This window comes from Myotis lucifugus, unplaced genomic scaffold, assembly GCF_000147115.1.
Source record: "Myotis lucifugus unplaced genomic scaffold, Myoluc2.0 scaffold_50, whole genome shotgun sequence".
Lineage (NCBI taxonomy): Eukaryota > Metazoa > Chordata > Mammalia > Chiroptera > Vespertilionidae > Myotis > Myotis lucifugus.
The window spans coordinates 6,448-31,685 of NW_005871098.1; the positions used below are offsets into that span (position 1 = coordinate 6,448).

The 25,238-nt window shown below is 41.1% G+C and overlaps 1 protein-coding gene across 1 annotated transcript in view; it reads right to left on the reverse strand.

The window, feature by feature from the left end:
- Positions 1-2,588: 2,588 nt before the first annotated feature.
- The window catches only part of PLOD2 (procollagen-lysine,2-oxoglutarate 5-dioxygenase 2), a gene marked incomplete at its 3' end in the record, with an annotated part of 224,728 nt that continues 202,078 nt past the window's right edge, over positions 2,589-25,238 (reverse strand). Inside the window, exons 9-11 of the mRNA XM_006088668.3 lie at positions 8,917-9,042; positions 7,145-7,266; positions 2,589-2,693 (exon numbers count right to left, since the gene is read on the reverse strand). Coding sequence (XP_006088730.3) covers positions 2,589-2,693; positions 7,145-7,266; positions 8,917-9,042 — 353 coding nt within the window. The remainder of the gene's footprint in view (positions 2,694-7,144; positions 7,267-8,916; positions 9,043-25,238) is intronic.

The window sequence follows — 25,238 nt, forward strand, 5'->3', positions numbered from 1 at the left end:
TGGCTATCATCAACAAATCTACAAATGACAAGTGCTGGTGAGGATGCGGAGAAAAAGGAACCCTCGTGCACTGCTGGTGGGAATGGAGACTTCTGCAACCACTGTGGGAAACAGTATGGAGTTTCCTCAAAAAATTAAAAATGGACCTCTCATTTGACCCAGGAATCCCACTCCTATGAATATATCCCAAGAAATCAGAAATACCAACCACAAAGGATATATGCACCCCTATGTTCATAGCAGCACAATTTACAATAGCTAAGATTTGGAAACAGCCTAAGTGCCCATCAGCAGATGAGTGGATTTAAAAACTGGGGTACATCTATACAATGCTATACTATGCTGGAGTAAAAAAGAAGGAATTCTTACCATTTGCAACAGCATGGATGGACCTGGAGAACACCATGCTAAGAGAAATAAGCCAGTCAGAGAAAGATAAATATCATATGATCTCACTTATTTGTGGAATATAATGAACAACATAAACTGATGAACAAAAATAGAGCCAGAGGGAAAATAATATTCTAGAATATAATAGAAGTAATCCTGTTATTTGCAGATTTTTAATATTTCCTACAACTTTTGTGATATACTGTTAGTACAGTCTTGGTAATATTATTATACTTAAAATCCTTTTATTCTTGAAATACTCATCTTTATTGCATGTAATATTATTATCTGTAAGATCATTTTTCTTGAATAATTGGTGTTTACTGCTTATAATATTATCATATTTAACATCATTTTTCTTGGATTATTAATGTTTATTGCATGTAACATTATTATATTTAAGATCATTTTACTTGAAATATTAAGATTTATTGCATGTAACATTACTATATTTAAAATGTTTTTCTTGAAATAAAAAAAAAACTGAAAAAAAAGAATTATATAACTCTATTTCATATGCTTTTCCTTGCATGATGATTAAAACTTTATGTTTTGAAAACTACGTGCTATTTATAATTATCGTAGATAGATATGTGTCTATTAATAGCTATATACTAGGGCTATAGATACAGATTAAAGCTGAGAAATCTTAGATTTTTAAGTTGACAGATTATGTATATACTAAAGGCCTGGTGCACGAAAATTTGTGTACTGGGGGGAGGGTCCTTCAGCCCGGCCTGCGCCCTCTCACAGTCTGGGAGCCCTCAGGGGATGTCCAGCTGCAGTCTGGCCTCCCTCCACAGGAGGTGACCAGTGGGCGGTGAGCGGCCAGCCCCATCCCCCATTGCACCACCGCCACTATTGTCCTCCCTCTGCAGGAGGCAACCCCGGTGGGCCTATCTGGGGATGCTGAGTGGCCAGCCCCACCCCAAATCGCCCTTCCATGGTCGCTGGTGGCCTCTCTCTGCGGGAGGTGACCAGGCAGGCAATCAGGGGATGATACCAGCCCCCACCCCCCAACGCTGGTCATCGCTGCCCCTCATCACCGTCCCCTCCCTCTGCCCACTGGCACATGCCTTGGCTGGCCTGGCACCACCTGCTCACCAGCCCCGCCCCCCGCCCCCCGCCGAGGTCATTCTGCCATTCAGTCGATTTGCATATTACACTTTTATTATATAGGATAGGGTGGGTTAGTAGAGCATAATAGATTTCTCATGTACTTTACTTGGCAAAATAAAAACAGTAACTAACATTCACTGCTAACCATTCTATCTGTTATGAGAAATAATTGTGTTAATATACGTAAACATACCTGGCACTTAATAAACACTTATTAAAGGTAGGCCCTAGCTGGTGTTTTAAGTGGTTAGAGCATTGGCTCACACACTGAAGGGTCAAGCACACATACCTGGGTTGCAGATTCAATCCCCAGCCCTGGCCAGGCCAAGTTGTGGGAGGCAACCAATTGATTCTTTCTCTCTTTCTCTCGCCCCCCACTTCCTTTCACTCTCTCTAAAATTCAATGGAAAAAATATCCTTGGGTGAGGATTAACAATAACAACAAAAAAGGTGGGCTATTAGTACAAGTATTAATACTACTAGTAGTGGTAGCAGTAGTATTAATAAGGGAAGATTTAATATCATTATAAGCTGTTACAGATGGTGTCTTTTCTCCATTTCAATTCAGTTAAATGAAAATAGCTATAGACAAGTGATGTGGTTCAATACTAAATAAAATCACAGATCAGGCTGTAAAATAATTTGTACCTCTGAAATTTCAAATTCTAAGAACTACAACTCTGTGTGCAATAAGTTTTTAGGTTAAAATTTTTATGAAATTCTTCTTTAAAAATATCTACAGAAAATTTTAAAATTCCAAATTTTATAGGCATCTGATATATCATAATTTCACTCATCTTTACATAGAAAAATAGGACAAATATAATGGACAAACATCACATTTGTGATTATAACTAACAATAAAAACTTGTAATTTTTATCAGGTTATTTTCTATTTGACTTCCTTATAGGCAATTAATTAGAATTGAAAGTTTATAAGGTGTAGAAAATAATTTAGTGTGAGTTCCCTCAATTTGCTCCTTCCTATTTGTTCATTCCACAAATGTAACTATAGTGTGTCCCCACCGATGAAGAAAATGATAATTTTCCAAATAAATTGACATTAAATTTTATGATACCTGTTTTGTTCAATCAAAATTTTTAAAGTCCTTGGATTTGTCAAAACAACATCTGCATCCACACTGAAGTAATAATCACAGCTGTCATCCTGACGGCAAAAATCCCTGACATTGAAAGAGAAATAAAAATTAGAAAAATATTTATTTGCTGTTGAAAAATGTTAATAAAAAGCTTATATGTAAAATAAAGTTTCTCTAACAGTTTTCTAAGATAATATTCAAAAGGATAAATATTGTATTGAACTTCAAAATGGTCAATTTATCAACACAGATGTTCACAGATAGATCAACATTAAAAATTTTAGGCAGGTAAAATATGTTTTCAACCAGTAAATATTTTAGGACATAAATCAATCAGTCAGAATGGCAATTTATAATTTATAATTAAATCCTCTCTAAAAGGCAAAAATAATTTACCCCAATGTATTTATTAACAATTTTGTAAAAAAAAAAAAGTTTTTGCACATGCACACTGCACACAAATACACACACATGCACATTGCAAAATATGGTATATCCACCAGCTCAGCTTTTACTGAATCCTGGAGATACAAGTCAATGACTCTTTAGATATTAATACTTTTGGAAGTTGACTTCATTTGATTTTTTTCTTAGATTGTTACTCCTCTGCTTCTTAATAGAAATGCTGACTATTATGAATGCTTTTCTTGGTAGTTTGCAGTGTCCTATCAAGACACCATGGAATGAATCACCTATGATACATGAAATTCTTCCCAGTATTATGGTTCTACATTTTGGGCCCTCTCTTTTCTGGGCCCCCCGTTATCACTTTCAGGTATTGTCAATGTGTATCTCCACACTGCATTTGTTTCTAAGCAACTATCAAACCACTACACCAGGCAGTAAATTTTTACATGTAATTTTTAAAAATAAGTTTTAAATATGGACTCAAGGATACTCCAATAAAGAAGTTTTGGAACTGAGGAACCAAGATGGTGGCATAGGTAAATGCTGATACTTGGATCCTCCCACAAACACATCAAAATTACAACTAAAATACAGACCTACCATCATTCAGAACTGCCTAAAATTTGGCTAGATGGAAGTCTGACAACTAGAGGAGTAAAGAAGAAAACACATCAAGACTAGTAGGAGGGGTGGAGGCATGCAATGAGATGGTCTGACACCCACAGGTTGTGTCTTTTGAATCACGAGGGATATCTTGGCAGAGGAGGCCTCCCATGAGAAGCAAAGGGTCCCAGCCCCACATCAGACCCCTCAGCCCAGGATTCCAGAGCTGGGAAGAGAAGTCCCCATAACTTCAGGCTATAAAACCCAGTGGGGATTGTGGCTGAGTGATTCGGAGGCTACTGGAGAACCAGGCAGCTCCTCTTAAAGGGCCAGCACACAGACTTACTTGGATTAACTCCCTCTGAGCTCCAGTGCTGGGGAAGCAGCTTTAAAAGATCCAGAGACATACAGGGAGGAACTAAATTGTGTGGCATCAGGGCAAGAATTCGGGACAGCTTTCTCCCAGACAAAAGTGCTGGGATCTCCCACCAACCGAGCTGACTGACAGACACCAAATCTGAGTATCCATCAGCCTGGCCCACGCTGTTTGCCCCACCCTGGTGATTCCCTGAGATCCTGCTCCACCCATTGGCAGCCATACCCAATATGTTTGCAGTGGCTTTTCCATATGAATGACCTGTTATGGACTCAGGCTTCGGACTTTCCTAAAATCTCTCAAATAAGGAACAGCTGTACTCTGTATGCTCAATACCTCTTGATAAGTGGCCCGCCAACCCTAGCAGCAGTTTGCCAAGGTTCACAGCTTGGTTTCTCCTGAGCACTTCCTAGCATAACACAAATAGCAGCCATCTGTAGATCGCTCTGTAGCTCAGGCTGGGTGGTCCCAGGCAGTGGCTGACTTGGTACCTCTGGGGAGGCCCCAGAGCCAGTGAACCCAGTGGACAGCTTCAGACTGCACCAGATTACAACTCTACCACATCTATGAGCCACATACTCAAGGGGTAAACTCAGTGAACACCAAATCCCCACTGAAGGAAGTCCAGTTCCATAAGGGTGTTTTCTGTACAGCAGCTCTTTACAGTAGGTCCTCACAGCCAATTGCCCTGGAGGTCAATTCCTCCCAGTGATGGCAACAGCAATTAAGCCTCAACTACAATAGGACAGTGCACACAGCCCACACAAGGGCATACCTAAAGTGCCCAGCTCAGGTGACTGGGGAGGCTGAGCCACTGGGCCCCACAGGACACCTACTACACAAGGCCACTCTACCAATTCCAGGAGACAAAGCAGCTCTACCTAATAAATAGAAACAAACATAGGGAAGTAGCCAAAATGCAGAGGCAAAGAGATATGTCACAAACAAAAGAACAGAAGAAATCTCTAGAAAAAGAACTAAATGCAAGCAAACTACTAGATTCAGAGTTCAAAACAATGATTATAAGGATGCTTAAGGAACTTAATGAGAGCTTCAAGGAAATTAGTGAGAATGTCAAGGAACTTAGTGAGAATTCCAAGGAAATTAGTGAGAACATCAAAGACTTGAAAAAGGACCAGTCAGAAATGAAGGATACACTAACTAAAATAAAGAATAACTAGCAGGGAATCAATAGTAGAGGACACTGAGAATCAACTCAAAGATTTGGAATATGAGGAATCAAAAACACCCAATCAGAAGAGCAAAAAGAAAAAAGAATCCAAAAATATGAAGATAGTGTAAGGAACCTCTGGGACAACTTCAAGCATGCCAACATTCACACAATGGGGGTGCTGAAAGGAGAAGAGAGGGACCAAGATATTGAAAACCTATTTGAAGAAATAATGACAGAAAACTTCCCCTACCTGGTGTAAGAAATAGACTTACAAGTCCAGGAAGCTCAGAGAGTCCCAAACAAGAGGAATCCAAAGAGGACCACATCAAGACAAGGGTTAAAGACAAAGAGAGAATATTAAAAGCAGCAAGAGAAAAGCAGTTAGTTACCTATAAGGGAGTGCCATAGGACTGTCAGATAATTTCTCAACAGAAACTGCAGTCCAGAAGGGAGTGGCAAGAAATATTCAAAGTGATGAATGGCAAGGGACTAAAACCAAGATTACTCTACCCAGCAATGCTCTCATTTAGAATTGAAGGTCAGATAAAGAGTTTCACAGACAGGAAAAAGCTAAAGGAGTTCATTACCACCAAACTAATGATACATGAAATGATGAAGGGTATTCTTTAAGAAGAGGGAGAAGAGAAAAAAAGGTTAAAAATATGAATAATAAAATGGCAATAAATACATTTTTATCAACAACTGAATGTAAAAATCAAAATAAATGAACAAAGAATCCAATGAACAAAATAAACTGATGAATAAAATAGAACCAGAGGCACGGAAACATGAAACAGACTGATGAATCTCAGAGGGAAGGGGAAGGGAAGGTGGGAAGAAATTAACCAAAAAACTTATATGCATATATGCATTACCCATGGCACAAAGAATAGAGTGGTGAAGGCCTGGGGAGAGGCAGAATGTGGTTGGAGGAGGGCAAAGCGGGTGGGGGAGAAGGGGCAACATTTGTAATACTCTCAACAGTAAAGATATTTAAAAGTTATAGAACTGTTAGTAAAAGCATCAGTTTGGTTTTTCTGAGATCTGTTTTCCCACATACATCGCCTTCTTCCCCCGGCAGTATCCATCCCACTGAGCCTTAAGCTTTCCCAGCACAGAACAGGAAGTCACCAGGACTTATTTGCTTTTTCATTAGCAGCTATTAACCCACTGCCTGGAATATTCAATTAACATTTACTGAATAAAAGTCTGTTTTTTAAAAAATATATCTTTATTGATTCAAAGAGGAAGAGAGAGGGAGAGATAGAAACATCAATGATGAGAGAGAATCATTGATTGGCTGCCTCCTGCATGTCTCCCACTATGGATCAAACCTGCAACCCAGGCATGTTCCCTTGACTGGAATCGATCCCAGGACCCTTCAGTCCTCAGGCCAACACTCTATCCACTAAGCCAAACCAGCTAGGGCAAAGACTGTTTTTACTATTCAAATAATTTTATTAGTAATCTGTCTGAAGTATCAAAAGGGCTAAACAAAGGACCTAAAATATTTCTTCTGTTACAGTATCTTCTAGATTAGTAGGTAACTAAAATGTAGGAATACCCTTTTCCCCCTTAGTCGAAGACACTCATTTTTACCACACACATCCTTCAGATAATAAACATTTAAATCACTGCTTACATAAGTCATACTATACATTTGTCTGAGTATTTTTAAAAATCTTGATCTGTAGTTTAATTAAAAGTTTGATTAAATATGTAGTCTCTTAGCCATTAAAAGAAAAAAATGTAAGTAACTTCCATGGTCCTTTAAATACAATTGCAGATAGAGTCTAACAGTAGAGGGTGTTCACACCTGCGCGTGCATGTGCGCATGCATGTGCGCACGCGCGCGCGCGCACAAACACACACACACACACACACACACATAATTGAGACATCCAAGTTTAGGGTACTAATTTTTTCTAAGTTTATTTAGTAGAAATTATTTAAATTAAATTTATGAAAACATACATTCCCATGTTTCTGGCTTCGGCTTGACTTAGATTTTCTTCTGGTCCTACTATTTTTATAGTACTGATTTCATGTTTAGCTTTATCAAAAAATACCTTGATGTGCTTTTCATGATAAACTTCCTGTAACAAAATTTTAAAATATAAAATTAGTGAGAAAAGAAGACAAAATAAGATGACTTAAGTATTCATATGTAGGGGTGGGTTCACATTCAAAGAGGTGAATTCCACAATGCACGTATTCACTCACAGACCAAATGATAACCAAATTAAGCATGTTTCATTTAAATATCATCTAAATGTCACATATAGAAGCTCAAATAAATACATATCAATATTTTTTAAAGAGAAAATATCTCAATATTATTTTAACATTTACTCCTAGACAGGTGCTTACATAAATATTTAAATACTGGGTTCTATGAAGTGTTTCTAACTGGGAGTGTGTGTGGGGGGTAGTGGTGTGGAAATGGCTTACGGGCTGAGAATGTTAGACATGTGTTATAAAATAGCCATTAAAAATGCATATTAAACCTAATAAATATTAATCTAAGTTATAAATAATTTTATGAAATACATATTTCAATCTTCTGTGAAGTTAGAGGAACAAAAATAATGGCATATATAAAATTGTGAATATCTTTTATTTTACAAAAACAGTATTTAATAAAATTTTATTGATGGGAAAACTATCAACATAAAACCATCAAATTAGTTTCATTAAACTGTGCTAAAACTTCAATAAGATTTTGTCTCCCTTAGAGCATTTCAGAGCTTTTTATGTGTCAAGTCTCAGTAAGTATTTTTAAAAGTTTTTCATAGATTGTTAAAACTACTTGAAGCATAAAAACTACATAGAGTTAATTTTTCCTTCCTTCCTATGAAAGGAAAGAAAGCATAAATAAAAGACAATGCAGGGTGGGACAAATGTAAGCTTACAGTTTTTTATATGGAAAATAATACAATAATTAATAAATAATAAGAATAAACTCTGTGTTTCACATACTCACAACTGTAAACTTTTGCCCCAAAATATTATCTGGAAAAGGCAAATGATTAGCTGACATTTACATTAGGAAGAAAGAATAGTGGTAAACAAAAAGTATTAGGACAGAAGAGAGAAAACAGCATACTTAACTGCTAATGCGTTTTTCTAGATGATGTTAAATACTAACTGTTTTAAACAGGAAAGCGGCAAGTATGGAAAAGTATTGGAAAAAAATGTCATTAAGTTCAGATTATATGTGAGAGGTGTTTGGGAAGCTCTGAATATTTCTGAAGGAAATGAAACTAATCCTTTGGGGAAGAGCATGCCGTTGTACAATTAATCAAAACAATACTCTAGCTGCAAGATATTTCAAGTTCTAATGTTATGGTGTTACTATTAGCTGCAAACAATTTAATGATAGATTCTAAAAACGAAGTGCCAGAACTAATACAAAGGTAAAGCAATATAAAGACCTCTGACATCTCTTTATTACATATTAAGTTGAGCCATTGGAAATGGCTGATATTCAACAATTTTTGATCTACAAAGTGTGTTAGTTTCATGAGGCTTATCCCAATATTATTATACTAGTTTCTAGACTCTTATCCTTAGGTCTTAAAAAATCAGGGCAGTAATTACTCCAAAAAGCCCCTACTTATTTTAGATGATTGGATTTTTTCAAACACAAATAGATAATAACAAATAGTTCCAAAGGAAAAAAAATATTTAAAAGATTTAATTTAAAAATACTTTTTACATAAATTATTAATGTCTCAAATACTTACTTTGTTATGAATAAAGACTTTAAGTGCTTCTTTTGGGTAATCCAGTGTCAAAAGTATGTCCAGAAATCGAGGTAGGAAAGGGGTTGGTTGCTCAATAAAAACACCTATTGTTACATTTGGGTAGACCTTTGTTTTATAGCAAACATAAGAAAAATTATCATTAGTTTGATTTTAATTTAAATTCTATTCAAGTCTTACTCAGAACACCAAACATACTAGAATATCAATTCAATGTAATTTGCTAAATTTGAGTGGCCCAATGGCAATTCTCTAATTCTTGAAATACATTTTTGTAGACCCCATCAAAGTGATTGCTTTTACTCCATCACACATTGGCATCATGAATTAGGTTTGAAAAGGAAATTCACTATCATATTTATTACACAGATATCATTAAGGATATAGCCTACTCTACAATTGAAAGCTTCCTTTATGGTAGGTCATAAAGAAACTTCTTTCAAATCTGAATCTATTTGTACATCATCATAGAAACCAGAATACTAATTGGGTTTCTCCTTTTGTTTCCATGGCTTACAAGTTCAGTGGTTAGTTTGTAGAAATAAAGGTCCTGAGCCTTTATTTCTCTCCTTGAATATCTCTTTTAATAGAATTTATTATATATAATCTAATTTTCATATATATATATATATTTTTTTTTCTTATATAGGAAATGAAGTGCTACTGTCTTCATTGTATAAAAACAAAGTACTATTTTACTTCATAATTATTTTCTATACTAATAAAAGGGTAGTATGCTAATTAGACCAGACATCTTCCTGACGACCTTCCGGAAGTCCTTCCTGACAATGCCAGGCCGGGTGCTGTGGCTGTGGCCAGCCCAGGAGAAGCCGCTCACAATCCCGGGCAAAGAAGTTTCCTGAGGTCCTGGGCAAAGAAGCTGCCAGTGGTCCCAGGCGAAGAAGTCGCTCTGCTGACCAGCCTCCGCCATGGACCTGTTTGGGGACCTGCAGGAGCCCAAGCGCTCAAGGGCTACAGGTAAGTGAGGAGCCGCCCTGCTGGCGAGGAGAAGGGGAGAAGGGCTGTCTAGAGGCTGCGGCGCCTGAGGTGGTTGGAGGGAGGAGAGGGCAGGCAAGCGTGCTTGCCTCAGGCCCGGCCCCAGCATGCTTGGAGGCTTGGAGCGCTCTGCCATGTTTGCTGCTTTGGAAGATCCACAGCCTTTGTGTGCGGCCCCCATGTGCTGGCAGCCCAGCTTCGGGTTGCTCAGCATCAGCCTGGCGCAGAGCCTTCGCATGTGGCGTGGCGTCTAGGGCCTCTAGCCCTCAGCCCTCCGGCCTGGGTCTGAATCGCTTTTCCCTTGAGCAACATTTTTCTGTGCTTGTGTACAAGTTCAGGGTTTGGTTTTATTCAGGGTTACCCCAGAGATTGAAGGAATTGCCAGCGTTATCTTTCGTGTTTTTGAATCATCCTCTGTGCTTCTGTTTTTTCAGTTGATAGTAGTTTCCCGGGTCACGGGAAGTCTCCCTCTCTCCAGAGTCAGGAGCACCAGCCCAGGTCCACCCATCAGCTGAGCCCTGACCACGGGGGTGAGTTCCTGCAGGCTGGGGTTTGATCCCCACGAATTAGCTGTAGGAGACCAGTGCCTTTGTTATTGCTGTGTGTCCGGGTTTTAATTGGACAAATGCCAGCTTAGCAAAATCTTGCAGGAGGAGAATTCTGTTTGGGTTTCCCCAAATTCCCTCAGCCCCTACTCACCCCTCTGTAAAGGCATAGAACAAGTGAGGCCCCTTAAATAAAATTCAGAGGTCTCCAGCAATGGTGGGCATCTCTCATCACAGGCATTTGGACTGGATGGCATTTGAGTATTTATCTAGGCACCATGACAGAGAAACACAAGCTCAAGTCATGATCTCTGCCCTTAAATAATTCACAGTCTTATTAGAGCGAGTGGATGATAAAAGCACAGTAATGACATCAGAATGTAAGGCAACAATACAGAGAGGAACAGAGGCAATTGCTAGGGTGATTTTCCAACAATTAGTACAAAGAGTATGTGCTATGAATTAAATAAAAAAATATGTGTGCAAGTAGCTGCTTCACGAGTATGACATCCCTTCCTATTTTAAAGGAAGCTGAGTTCCATGTGAATTGTGTACTATGCTATGATATTTGAGGCACAGAACAAGGGAGGCCCTAAGTGTAATATGCTTTGATATTTGAGACATTCTTTATTGTTCAATGTGTGCCTCAGTTTTGTAATAGTTAAATTACTAGAATACATCTTGCTATAAAATATTACTAGAAAATCAAATGATCAGGTGGCATTTATTGTTATTTTTTATAAATAAACACAATCTCTGGCATGCTAAAGTGATAAGTATTATAGAAATACTAGAGGCCCGGTGCACGAAATTCATGCGGAGGGGGGGGGTCGCCTCAGCCCAGCTTGCACCTTCTCCAATCTGGGACCCCTCGGGGGATATCTGACTGCCGGGTTAGGCCTGATCCCGGGGAATGGGCCTAAACTGGCAGTTGGACATCCCTCTCACATTCCTGGATAGCTGACTCCTAATCACTCACCTGCCTGCTTGGTCACCCCTAACTCCCCTCCTGCCGGCCTGGTCGCTCCTAACTGCACCTCTTTGCTGACCTGGTCATGCCTAACTGCCCCCCCCCCCGGCCGGCCTCATTGCCCCCAACTGCCCCCCCAGCTGGCTTAGTCACCCTTCACTGCCCCCCCCTGCTAGCTAATCACCCCCACTGCCCCCCTGCCAGCCTGGTTGCCCCTCACAGCCTGCTTGTTCAGTGTTTGTCGTCCCTCACTAACCCCCCTGCTGGCCTGGTCACCCCAAGCAGCCTGCTTGTTCAGTCGTTTGGTCATCCCTCACTAACCCCCCTGCTGGCCTGGTCACCCCAAGCAGTCTGCTTGTTCAGTCATTTGGTTGTCCCTCATTAACCCCCCTGCTGGCCTGGTCATAGGCAGCCATCTTGTGAGGGCGTGAGAGTTAATTTGCATGTTACCTCTTTATTATATAGGATTCAGATAGAGGAGACCTACAGGCTTGATTACAAGTGAGGTTTACTATTACAACCCAAATTTATTGCTTAAAAAAAAGCAGGGAGCCAACTAGAAACTGAACCAAATATAAGCCCTTGAAAGGCAAATGTAAATTGGATAAGCTTCACGATTACAAGAGCAACAAGAAAGAATTCAGAGGCAAGAATGAGAAGCAAATTGCATCTACTCTAAGTTGCTGCTAAAGAAAAAGAATAGTATACTATGAAAATACTTAATACAGATTGTAAAGAGATTTGTTCAAAGAGGATTTCCTAGAGTAGGTGGTATTTCAGTTAATTTTTTAAATGTGAAAAGGTTAGCTAGATAAGAAAAAGGTGTAGGGGTCCCGGATTGGAGAGGGTGCAGGCTGGGCTGATACTCCCCTTGCACAAATTTCGTGCACCAGGCCTCTAGTATTATATATAGGAAAGCTATTTTCTTTCACTAACACATTTTTTCTTGTATCTATTTTTTTTTACCATTATAGTGCAATTTATTTTATTTTTTAAACCTTTACTATTCAAAGTATTATATATGTCTCCTTTTTTCTCCCATTGACCCCTTATAGCCCGCCCTAGCCCCTCAACCCAGGTCTCCACCACTCTATTGATTGTGTCCATGGGTTATGCATATATACATACAAGTTCTTTGGTTGATCTCTTCCCAACCACCCACCAACCCCTACCTTCCCTCTGAGATTCAACAGTCTGTTCAAAGCTTCTATGTCTCTGGATCTATTTTGTTAATTGAATTTCACATATGAGTGAGATTATGTGATACTTCTCTTTCTCTGACTGGCTTATTTTGCTTAGTATATAACACCTCTAGGTCCCTCCATGCTGTCTCAAAGAGTAAGAGATCCTTCTTTTTTACTGCTGCATAGTATTCCATGGTATAAATGTACCACAGATTTTTTATTCACTCTTCTACTGGTGGGCACTTGGGCTGTTTCCAGATCTTAGCTATTGTAAATTGTGCTGCTATGAACATAGGGGTGCATACATTATTTTTGATTGGTGCTTCAGGTTTCTTAGGATATATTCCTAGAAGTGGGATCACTGAGTCAAATAGCAGTTCCATATTTAATTTTTTGAGGAAACTCCATACTCTTTCCATATGGTTGTACCAGTCTGCATTCCCACCAGCAGTATACTAGGTTTTCCTTTTCTCCACATCCTTGTCAGCACTTATTTGTTGATTTGATAATGCTAGTCATTCTCACAGCTGTGAGGTGATATCTCACTATGGTTTTAATTGGATATCTCTGAAGATCAGTGACTTTGAACATTTTAAAAACTTTTTAAATTGATTTCAGAGATGAAGGGAGAGGGAGAGAGAAATAGAAACATCTATGATGAGATGGAATCATTGATTGGCTGCCTACTGCATGCCCCCCACTGAGAATCGAGCATCCAAACAAGGCATCTGCCCTGACCAGGAATTGAACCATGACCTCCAGGTTCATGGGTTGACGCTCAGCCACTGAGCCATGCCATCCAGGCCGAACATTTCTTCATATGGCGCTTGGCCATTTGTACGTCCACTTAGGAGAAGTGTGTATTTAGGTCCTTTGCCCATTTTTAAATTGGATTGTTTGCTTTCTTTTGTTAAGTTCTATGAGTTCCTTATATATTTTGGATATTAATCCTTTATCAGATATATCATGCCAAATATGTTCTCCCATATAGTGGGCTCCCTTAGCATTTTGTTGATGGTGTCTTTTTCTGTGCAGAAGCTTTTTATTTTGATGTAGTCCCATTTGTTTATTTTCTCCTTAGTTTCCTTTGACATAGGAGATGTATCTGCAAACATATTGCTACGAGAGATGTCTGAGATTTTGCTGCCTATGGTTTCTTCTAGAATTTTAGGGTGTCACAACTTAGGTTTAAGTCTTTTATCCATTTTTAGTTTATTTTTGTGTATGGTGTAAGTTGGTGGTCTAGTTTCATTTTATTGCATGTATTTATCCAATTTTCCCAACACCATTTATTTAAGAGACTGTCTTGACTCCAGTGTATGCTCTTGCCTCCTTTGACAAATATTAATTGAGCACAATGGCTTGGGTCTATTTCTGGGTTCTTTGTTCTGTTCTGTTGATCTACATGTCTATCTTTTCTTGTGCCAGTATAAAGCTGTTTTGATTACAGTGGCTTTGTAGTATAACTTGATATCTGGTATTGTAATTCCTCCAACTTTATTATTCTTTCTCAAGATTACTATATGGCTATTTGAGGTCTCTTTTTGGTTCCATATAAATTTTTGGAGTATTTCTTCTAGATCTGTGAAATAAGTTGTTGGTAATTTAATAGAGATTACATTGAATCTATAGATTGCTTTGGGTAATATGGACATCTTAATGATGTTAATTCTACCAATCCATGAACATGGTATATTCTTCCACTTGTTTATATCTTCTTCTATCTCTTTATCCAATGTCCTTTAGTTTTGTTTTGTTTTTTTTTTGTAATGAATTTTATTGAAGAATGGCAAAATGTATAATTTATATAATCAACACATAATCCAAGATTTTTGCTTTTTAATAGATGTTTTAGTTTTTTAAAAATATATACTTTTATTAATTTCAGAGAGGAAGGGAGAGGGAGAGAGAGATAGAAACTTCAATGATGAGAGAGAATCATTGGTTAATTGCCTCCTGCAGGCCCCCTACTGGGTATCGAGACCACAACCCAGGCATGTGCCCTTGACTGGAATCGAACCCGGGACCTTTCAGTCTGTAGGCTGATGCTCTATCCACTGAGCCAAACCAGCTAGGGCTCCTATAGTTTTCTTAGTACAGGACTTTTACCTCCTTGGTTAAGTTTATTCCTAAGTATCTTCATTTATTTGTTGCTATGGTAAATGGGATTTTTTGTTTAGTTTCCCTTTCTGAGAATTCATTATCTATCTTCCTATCTATCTATCTATCTATCTATCTATCTATCTATGGCTAAGTGACAGTCTGACTGTTCGCCCGGTAGCTATGACACGCAATGATCACCAGGGGGCAGATGCTCGATGCAGGAGCTGCTGAGCTGCAGTGACTTGGCAACAGTGGTTCTCAGGTAATACACCCTGGAACCAGAGAGGAGGGAGCCAGATTCTGGGATGCATCACCTGAAAACTGCACTCTCGAAATACAGGACCCCTCGGGGGATGCCAAAGAGCCAGTTTTGGCCTAATCCCTGCAGGCCAGGCCGAGGGACCCCACCTGCCAGAAGAACCCAGCTCTCTCCGAAGTTGCCCTTCAAGCCATGGGGCCACTCCAGGTGCAGCCGGCTGGGGAGGGACTGCATGTGGGAGGTTGGCTCCAAGGCATGTCTGGCCCATCTCACCCAGTCCTGCCCCACCAGCCACCTTCTCATTAATTTCAATGTGCAAGAATCCCTGCACCAGGTCACTAGTAGGTGTATAAAAAAAGTCATAGATTTCTGGGTGTTAATTTTGTATCCTGCTACATTCATATATTAAATCTGTTAGTTTTTTGGTGTTCTTTAGGGTCTTCTGTGTACAATATCATGTCATCTGTGAATAATGAGTTTCACTTCCTCCTTTCCAGTTTTGGCTGACTTTTTATGTTTTTTTCTTGTCTGATTGCTGGGGCTAGCATTTCCAGTACTATGTTGAGTGAATGTTGTAAAAGTGGACATCCTGTCTTGCTCCTGTTCTTAAGGAAAATGGTTTTACTTTTTGCCCATTGAATATTATGTTTGCTGTAGGTTTGTCATATTTAACCTTTATTATGTTGAGGTATGATCCCTCTATTCCCACTTTGCTGAGAGTTATTAAAAATGGGTGTTGGAGTTTGTTGAATGTTTTTTCTTCATTAATTGGTATGATCATGCGATTTTTATCTTTCAATTTGTTTATGTGATGTATTACACTTATTGATTTGTGAATACTCTACTCTACTAGCCTTGAAATCCTGGAATAAATACCACTTGGTCTTGGTGTATGATCTTTTTAATATATTACTGGATCCTATCTGCTAATGTTTTGTTGAGGATTTTAGCATCTATGTTTTCTGGAAGCTATCCATTGTCTATACCAGTGGTCGGCAAACTGCGGCTCACGAGCCACATGCGGCTCTTTGGCCCCTTGAGTATGGCTCTTCCACAAAATACCACGTGCGGGCGCGCACGTACAGTGCGATTGAAACTTCATGGCCCATGCACAGAAGTCGGTTTTTGGCCTGGGCGAGTCTATTTTGAAGAAGTGGCATTAGAAGAAGTGGGGGTTGTCGGTCGGTCGGGCGACAGGATACGCAGTGCGGGGGAGGCGCGAGGGATTCGTGCATGAGTTGAGTGAGCCAGTCAGTCAGCAGTCTCATTGTGCAGTGGTTAGTGCTAGTCGCGTCCACAAATCGCGCGCAGGTGACAAAAGTACCTACTCAAAGCATAAAGTTACCTGTATTTTTCCAACCAGCTGAAAATCCTACAGGTATTTTTGTCATCAATTTAAGAATTGTAATTATTTTGTGTTGGTGGCTTTATTATTATAAAATGAAACATTTTTTTATGTGCCCTGTTTGACATGGCTACAAAGAAGCAAACTACTTATATAGTTTAAGTTAAAAAAATTTGGCTCTCAAAAGAAATTTCAATCATTGTACTGTTGATATTTGGCTCTGTTGACTGAGTTTGCAGACCACTGGTCATACTATCAGGAAAGTGTAAACAAGGAACCCAGAAGGCTGATCAACCTTGAGCTTTCGCAAGGGCTAAAGCTGTGCACCAATTGTTTAGTCGAGACAATGTGGCTCAAGCAATTTCCTGACCTAATAGTCTCAAAGTGAATCTTACTAATATTTACTGACCTTTAAGATAGTCTGTCTGCTACCGAATTGCCTGCCTGACTAAGGGTAAGATGTGTATCTAAAATTGAATAAAAAGCTAGCAGGGCCTGGGCACTAGTAAAGCCCTTCCACTAGAGTTGGGTTCTCTACCTGGCCCCCTGTGATTTCCAAATTCATATTTCTTGCCTAATCTTGTCATTTGTGTGCGGCCCTTTTCCAGGTCCTGGACCCAAGCCACACAGGTCGCGGCTGTCACATCTTTCATGGACACCTGGAGAAGAAGATTCGCTGGAGTGAAAAACGAAGTTCACTGGAAAGGTGGGAAAAATCACCGAAAAGGTGGGGGGAAATTCGCCACATACAAAGCCCATGCCAGCCGCAGAAATCATGATCTCTAAGTAGGGTGGGAACATCTTTTTTAGCCAGGCTACTTGGGCAGAATTCGGCTAAAGGGGAGAAACTCTATTGTAGACTTTTGGTTTGCATGCTCAAGGATTAAGGAATTAAAGTGTCAGAAGGTATTCTCTTACAGATTTTGCATATTATTATAGAACACTAGAGGTCTGTTGCACAAAAAGATTCGTGCAATAGACCTTCCCTTCCCTGGCTGCCTGCATCGGTTTTCCTTCGGCACTGGGGACCCAGGCCTTCACTCAGGCCAGAGCTGCCTTCAAAGCCTTCCCTGCTCCAGCTGACCCGCTTTGATCACTGCTCCAGCCAGACCCGCTTTGATCGCTGCTCCAGCTGGACCGCTTTGATGGCTGCTCTGGCCGGACCCGCTTCGATCGCTGCTTTGGCCAGACCCGCTTTGATTGCTGCTCCAGACCGCTTTGATGGCTGCTCTGGCCAGACCCGCTTTGATCGCTGCTCCAGCCAGAGCTGCCTTCAAAGCCTTCACTGCTCCAGCCGGACCCGCTTCGATCGCTGCTCCGGTCAGACCGCTTTGATCGCTGCTCCAGCCGGAGCCATCTTCAAAGCCTTCACTGCTCTGGCTGGACCCGCTTCAATTGCTGCTCCTGTGGGACCCGCTTTGATCGCTGCTCCAGACCGCTTTGATCGCTGCTCTGGCCGGAGCCATCTTCAAAGCCTTCACTGCTCCTGCCGGATCCGCCTTCAGTCTTCGCTCTGCTGCTTCCTGCTACATATGCAAATTAACCGCCATCTTTGTTGGCAGTTAATTTCAATATCTTGCTGATTAGCCAATGGGAAGCGTGTCGGAGGTACGGTTAATTACCATGTTTGTCTATTATTAGATAGGATAATCCTTGGTTTCCTGAAGAGGGTACATTAGATGTTGAATATTGGGAAAGAGTGGGTCAGAACTTGAAAAAAGCTCAGCAGCAGGGGTAAAACTTGCCTCCAAGTTGTTTCTCCTTGTGGAGCATGGTATTGCATTTGCTAGAGCCATTTAGGAGGCAAAAGAGGATAGACCTCCTCCCTTTGCACCCTCTGCTCCTAAAGAGGAGCAAAAAAAAAAAAATTGGAAGAATGGCCTTTATGCCCCCCTTCACCTCCATGTCCTGATCCTGAAACATTTAATTCGCCAGTAATAGGATCACCTATATAAAGAGCTATCCGAGAAGAATTAAAGGACATGATGGTGGAGGAGAGACTTGCTTTTCCTATTATACAGGTAGCTGACCCATATCTCCCAAATCAAATAATAAGACAGCATGAAAAATTTGACTTTAAAATGATAAAGGCCTTGTGTGAGAGCATAGTACAAAATGATCCTACCGCTCCTTTTACCAGAGAAATTATGACTAAAATTTCTGAAACATTCTTATCTGCTTATGATTGGTACTCTCTGGCTCGTGCAACTCTGGATGGAGGGGATTATTTACTGTGGAAGGGAGAATTTTTAGAGAAATGTCAGGAGCAAGCTCACGCAAACAGCGGGCGAATGATCAAATAACTTATGAAATGCTGGCAGGACTAGGACCATATAGTGATGTGCAGAATCAACTACATTATGTGCAACAAGCTTATGAGCAAATTAGACTTTGTGGGAGAAGAGCCTGGTGAACTTTACCAGCAAAAGGGGACCCTGAGGGAACTTTTAGTAAATGTATGCAGAGGTCTACAGAGTCATTTTCTGATTTTGTGGCTCGCCTCACTCAAGCAGTGAGATGGCAGATTCAACATGAGACAGCAGGAGACATTTTAATTCAGCAATTAGCTTATGAAAATGCCAGTGCTGATTGTAAGAAATGCCTGACGCCTCTGAGAAAAAAATAGTACCATTATAGAAATGATTCAAGCATGTCAGAATATGGGATCAGGCACTTTTCAAGCAAACTTATTAGCTGCCACTGTAACAGCGGGGAATAAAAGATGCTTTAATTGTGGAAAAACAGGACATTTCAAAAAATAATGTAGGCAAACAAGAAGGACACAAGGTGGTGCTCAAGGGAAAGGTGTGAGCATTCCACCTCCTGATTCAAACAAGGCAGATTCAACCTCTTTATGTCCTAGATTTCAGAAAGGAAACCAATGGGCCGGTCAATGTAGATCAAAATTTCATAAAAATGGGCAGCCATTAGATCAAGACATAGGGAATGGCCAACCGCAGGGAAAGGGCCAGAGGGGCTGCCCCCAGCCCTGTCATCAATAGGGGATTTTGCCCTGCAAGGCCCACAGTGGATTCCCTCATATGAGCCACTCCAGGGAGCACAGGCCTAGATTTTAACAGTACAATAGTGGTCACTTTGACCCCCGATATGGCTCGACAAGCTGTTCCTACAGGAATTTGGGGACCTGTGCCACCAGGAACATTAGGATTAGTCTTAGGAAGAAGTGGAAACACTCTGAAAGGCCTACCTGTTTTGCCTGGAGTCATAGATTCAGACTATGGAGAAATCAGGCTAGGGAGAGATCAAGGTAATACTAGAATGCAAACATATTATGTAGATTACTCCAGGACAAAGAATTGCTCAGATCCTACTTCTACCTTATATTCAGCAGGGCGAAGCTATAAATAGGCAAAGAGGAACATAAGGATTTAGAAATCTATTGGATACATGAAATTAGCAAAACCCATCCTATAATTAATTTAAGAATAGAGGGAAAACTGTTTAAAGGTTTAGTAGACACTGGAGTGGATGTCAGCATTATCAGCAAAGAACTGTGGCCTCCAAGTTGGTCCATGGTAGAAGTTATGGGCTCTATTAGGGGGGTTGGAGTTCTTGATAATACACAACTTAGGGCTGCAGTGTTAAGGTGGCAAGATGAGGAAGGACAGGCAGGATTGTTTCAGCCCTGCATAGTCTCTGGAATTGCAGTCAACTTATGGGGCCAGGACGTTTTAGAAGGTTTACAAGCTTGTATTATTACTGGCAAGGGACAGCAGTTAATAACTCAGATGGAATATCAGACTGGTCATATATTTAGGAAAAAATAATCAGGGAATTAAAGAGCCCATCCAAGCCAAAGGAAACCCAGGAAGACAAGGATTAGGGTATCAGCCTTTTTAGGAGTGGTCGCTGCTCAATCTCCTCACCCCCATGCTGATCCTATACAATGGAAAGATGATAGACCTATATGGGTAGGTCAGTGGCCATTAATGAAGGAGAAATTAGGTTATATTCATGAATTAATACAGGAACAAATAGAGGCTGGCCACATAGAGCCTTCCAATAGTCCTTGGAATACACCTATATTTACAATACCTAAGAAGGCGACAAGAAAGTAGTGAATACTGCATGATCTTAGAGTGGTTAATGCTACTAAGCATACCATGGGAGCTTTACAGTCTGGAATCCCAGCGCCTTCACAAATCCCTCTAGATTTGTCTCTTATAGTAGTAGATATTAAGGATTATCACCATTCCCTTGGCACCCCAAGATAAACAAAGATTTGCCTTTTCAGTGCCACCTACACTAATAAAAGAGAAAGTTGCAAATTAACTATCACTCCGTCACTCCGCCACTCTGCTACACCCACAAGCCATGCCCTCCAGCCAATCAGGAGCAAGTATGCAAATTAACCCAACTAAGATGGCGGCGGCCACGGAGTTGGAGCGAGCAGGAGGCTTGGGTTGCCCCCAGCAATGGAGAATCCAAGCTTCCTGCCTGCCCTGGCTGGCCTTGGGCTCCGCTCAAGGCTACACAGTTTCAATTATAAAAGATAAATAAATCCCAGATACCTGCTTCCAGCCCGCCAAAACAAAAAAAAAAAAAAAAGGAGAGGCTAGGAGCTTGGGTCGCTGGGGGGGCGTGGCCAGCCTGAAAATGGCCATCAGCCCCTCACCCAGGCTGGCCAGGCACCCCAGTGGGACCCCCCCACCATGAAGGGGCTGTGGGCAGCCTGAAAAAAAATGGCCCTCAGCCCCTCACCCAGGCTGGCCAGGCACCCCAGTGGAGACCCCCACCATGAAGGGGGTGTGGCCAGCCTGAAAACAGCCCTCAGCCCCTCACCCAGGCTGGCCAGGCACCCCAGTGGGACCCTCACCCTGATCCGGGACACCCTTCAGGGCAAACCAGCTGGCCCCCACCGGTGCACTAGGCCTCTATCCTATATAATAAAAGGGTAATATGCAAATTGACCCTAACAGCAGAACGACTGGGAATGACTGGTCACTATGACACACACTGACCACCAGGGGGCAGACGCTCAATGCAGGAGCTGCCCCCTGGTGGTCAGTGTGCTTCCACAGAGGGGAGCTCTGCTCAGCCACAAGCCAAGCTGACGGCTGCCAGCACAGCGGTGGTGGCAGGAGCCTCTTCCGCCTCCTCAGCAGCGCTAAGGATGTCTGACTGCAGCTTAGGCCTGCTCCCCACTGGCAAGTGGACATCCCCTTAGGGCTCCCGGGTTGCCAGAGGATGTCTGACTGCCAGTGCAGGCCTAAGCCAGCAAGTGGTCATCCCCTGAGGTGTCCCAGACTGCGAGAGGGCACAGGCCGGGCTGAGGGACCCCCCCCCCAAGTGCACAAATTTTTGTGCACCAGGCCTCTAGTATATTAATAATATAGAACCTATGAAAAGATATCAATGGAAAGTTTTGCCTCAAGGAATGGCTAATAGCCCCACCTGTGTCAAACATATGTAACTCAAGCTGTTCAGCCCTTAAGGGACAAATATTCCCAATGTTATATTATCCATTCATTACAGGGATGACTGGCTCTTCGCAAGTCCATGAGAAGAGCAGACTTTAGCAATGTTTTCCTAATTAGAAAAGGAACTCCCTAAATGGGGCTTAAAAATTGCTCCAGAAAAGGTACAGAAAGAAATATCTAGGGACCATATCTAGGGACCACAATTGTAAACCAATGTATTAGGTCTCAAAAGGTTGAAATATGAAAAGATTGCCTTAAAACTTTAAATGACTTTCAAAAATTATTAGGGGATATTAACTGGTTAAGACCTTATCTGAAAATCTCTATGGGAGAAATGACAAACTTACTTAACACTTGGAGTGCGGGAAACGAGTTAAGTCGGCTCGCGTGAATTGCGCGTACTCCGCGGGAGCCGTCTTTAACTCGGTTCATATAGATTTGCGGTGGAGTGCGGGAAACGTGTAAACTCGGGCCGATTGTAACTGCGTATTACCAAATATTTGTTTGTAATCCACCCTTTTGGTGGATGGAACAAAACCAAAAGACAGAGCCATCTTATATTTTGGCGGGAAATTCACCTGCACTCCAAGTGTTAATATACTTAGGGGTGACTCTAATCTTTCCTCACCCCGAACATTAACAGATGAAGCTAGGAAGGAGTTATTAAGAATTGAGCAGGCAATCTCCTCAGCCCAAGTAGCACAGGTACAGCCTGAATTGCCTTTATTGGGACAGATAAATCCTATTGCAAATAGTCCCACTGGAGTCATCTCCCAAAATAAAAACTCTTCTGCTATTATGGAATGGGTCCACCTAGGGCATCAATCTTCTAAGACTGTGGTTACATATATAGAGCTCATGGCTCAGTTAATATCTCAACTCAGAAAGCGCTGCAGGCAGCTTAGAGGAGAAGAACCCCAGTGCATTTATCTTCCCCCTCACTGGGAAACAATTAGAAATGTTATTTCAAACTGATTTGAATTGGCAAATTTGACTAAGTGGATATTCAGGGGAACTTAGTTGTCATCTATTAAAAGACAAATTACTACAATTTTTATATAACACCCCCATTATTATACCAAAAAATACTAGGCAGGAACCTATTCCTGGAGCATTAACTGTTTTTACTGATGGATCATCTAATGGTAAAGCTGCTTATCATATGATGAATTCAGACCAAGTCATCCTGATCAGTCATACTTTTGTGCAAAGAATTGAATTAGAGGCTATCAAGGCTGCATTGCAGGATTTCCAAGAGCCTCTTAATATTATATCTGACTCTGCTTATGCTGTGGACCTGGTGAATAGAATTGAAACTGCTTGATTAAAATGGCTCAGTGACCAAAGTCTACTTATACTATTTAAACAAGTTCAGCAGATTGTACAACGGAGACAATACCCTTTCTATATTATTCATATTAGGGCTCATAGCATATTACCTGGTCCTTTAACAAAAGGAAATGCACATGCTGATCAATTGGTTTCTTTATTAAAATAGGCCACAGAATCTCATCAGCCTGCCAAAATGTTGTCTAAACTATTCTCAATCACTCGACAGCAGGCAAAACGCATTATCAAGGAATGTCCCACTTGCATGTTACATCTGCCTCAAGGGCCTTAAATATTTTAAATTTTTTCACTTGTAATGCTGATGGCAGGACACCCATGGAAATACACTGGTATCAGAATAATCCAAAGGAAAATGGTCTGGTTAAATGGAAAGATCCCAAGTCTGGTTTATGGAAGGGCCCTGAACCCCTAGTACCATTGGTTGAGGATACACTTGTATATTTCCAGAAAACTTCTCTAAGCCCGTGTGGATTCTGGCAAGAAATATTATACTTCATGGATCTGATGGAGGAACTGGCCAGATTAATGAAGACCCTGCACCTGGAGCCATGCCTTGCAGCTGCAAACAATCAGCTACCCTAGCCACAGATAGCAGCAGCCCCAAGCAACCCACTGAAGATAAGAGTGGAAGGAGAACGAGGCAGACCACAAACAGCCTGGAGGTGACCTGGGGCATAGTGAAGAAAATGGTCCAGAAATCTGAGTGAATTTGTGAGGAGACCAGAACCGCAAGAACGCCTGAGAATGTCTTTCTTGCCATGCTAGCAGTCATCAGCTGCGTGGTAATACTACTGGGGGCAAATGGGAAAGTATATTGGACTTATGTTCCTGACCCTCCATGGGTAAGACCCTTTAAGTGGGCTGATCCCCCACCTAATGTAGTCACCAATGATGCCAAACACCTTGGTCATCCAGGAGGACCACGGGTGGGACAAGGAAGTATAGGGGCAAAGTATAATTACATGGTGTCGCCACCCAGCTTCCCTTTTGTATGACAGAATCAAGCTACCGCTCCTTTGTGTGTAGAATTAGAGAGGCTTCTGGCTAGCATGGACACCAAAGAAGGGGGAAGCAAAAGCCCAAATACATTTACTATCACTACTTGCTCCAGGGTGAGGTACAGAAAATGTAACTTTACTAAGACATCCCCCCGCCCACTAAGCCATTATGTAAAAAAATTTATGAATGGCACCCCACCGAGAAAGAAATTAATTGGAAAGACTGTTATAGTGACAACCCCACCAGCAGCAAACTTAATAACAGTTTTTCCTTTGTGGATTGGAGCCCCTACGGGTCTACGTATAGTAACAATCACATCCTAAAATGGAAGGGGACCGCATCCTATCTATATGTTGAAGCTAATCACTATATCTCCTGGTATGGAGGAGGATTTGTTGGATCTCAATTACAACGTGACAATTGGCCCTTAAAAAATTCGCAATGGAAATTAGGTGCTGTACTTGCACCTATTAAATGGTATAATTTTAACTAGAGCTCAGATAATTCCATTCGTACCTTATGGGGAACTCCCAATAAGACAGTATTTGCTACCGCCTATGTATTGGAAATGTTTGTACTCCTCTCAGGCCCCATCCAGATGTGCCTTAATGCTACAAGCCATCTGTATGAGGTGTCATGCACAGGCTACAACTATCCCATTGTATTAATTCTACATTCCAAAAAGATTCCCTCTTGATTTTAAAACAACCTGCTTTCACTTGGGTTCCTACTAACCTAACTGAGCCTTGGGAATCTCATCAAACCTACCAACTGTTACATGATCTGGTAAAAATCTTAAAATGACAAAAAAGATTTCTTGGAATGTTAATTGCAGGAATCTTTGCCCTTGTAATGTTACTTACTTCTGTGGGCATTGCTGCTTCATCCATGGTACAAACTGTTCAACCTTCTCAGTTTGTACAACAAGTTAAGGAAAATGTAACTAAGACCTTGTCTATACAAAAAACAATTGACAGCCAGTTTGAGATAGAATTATCGGCACTAAAGTCTACAGTCTTGTAGATGGGTGATAAAATCCACAGCTTAGAGCAAAGACTATCCTTGCAGTGTCATTATAATTTTTCCCAGATTTGTGTTACCCCCATTCCCTA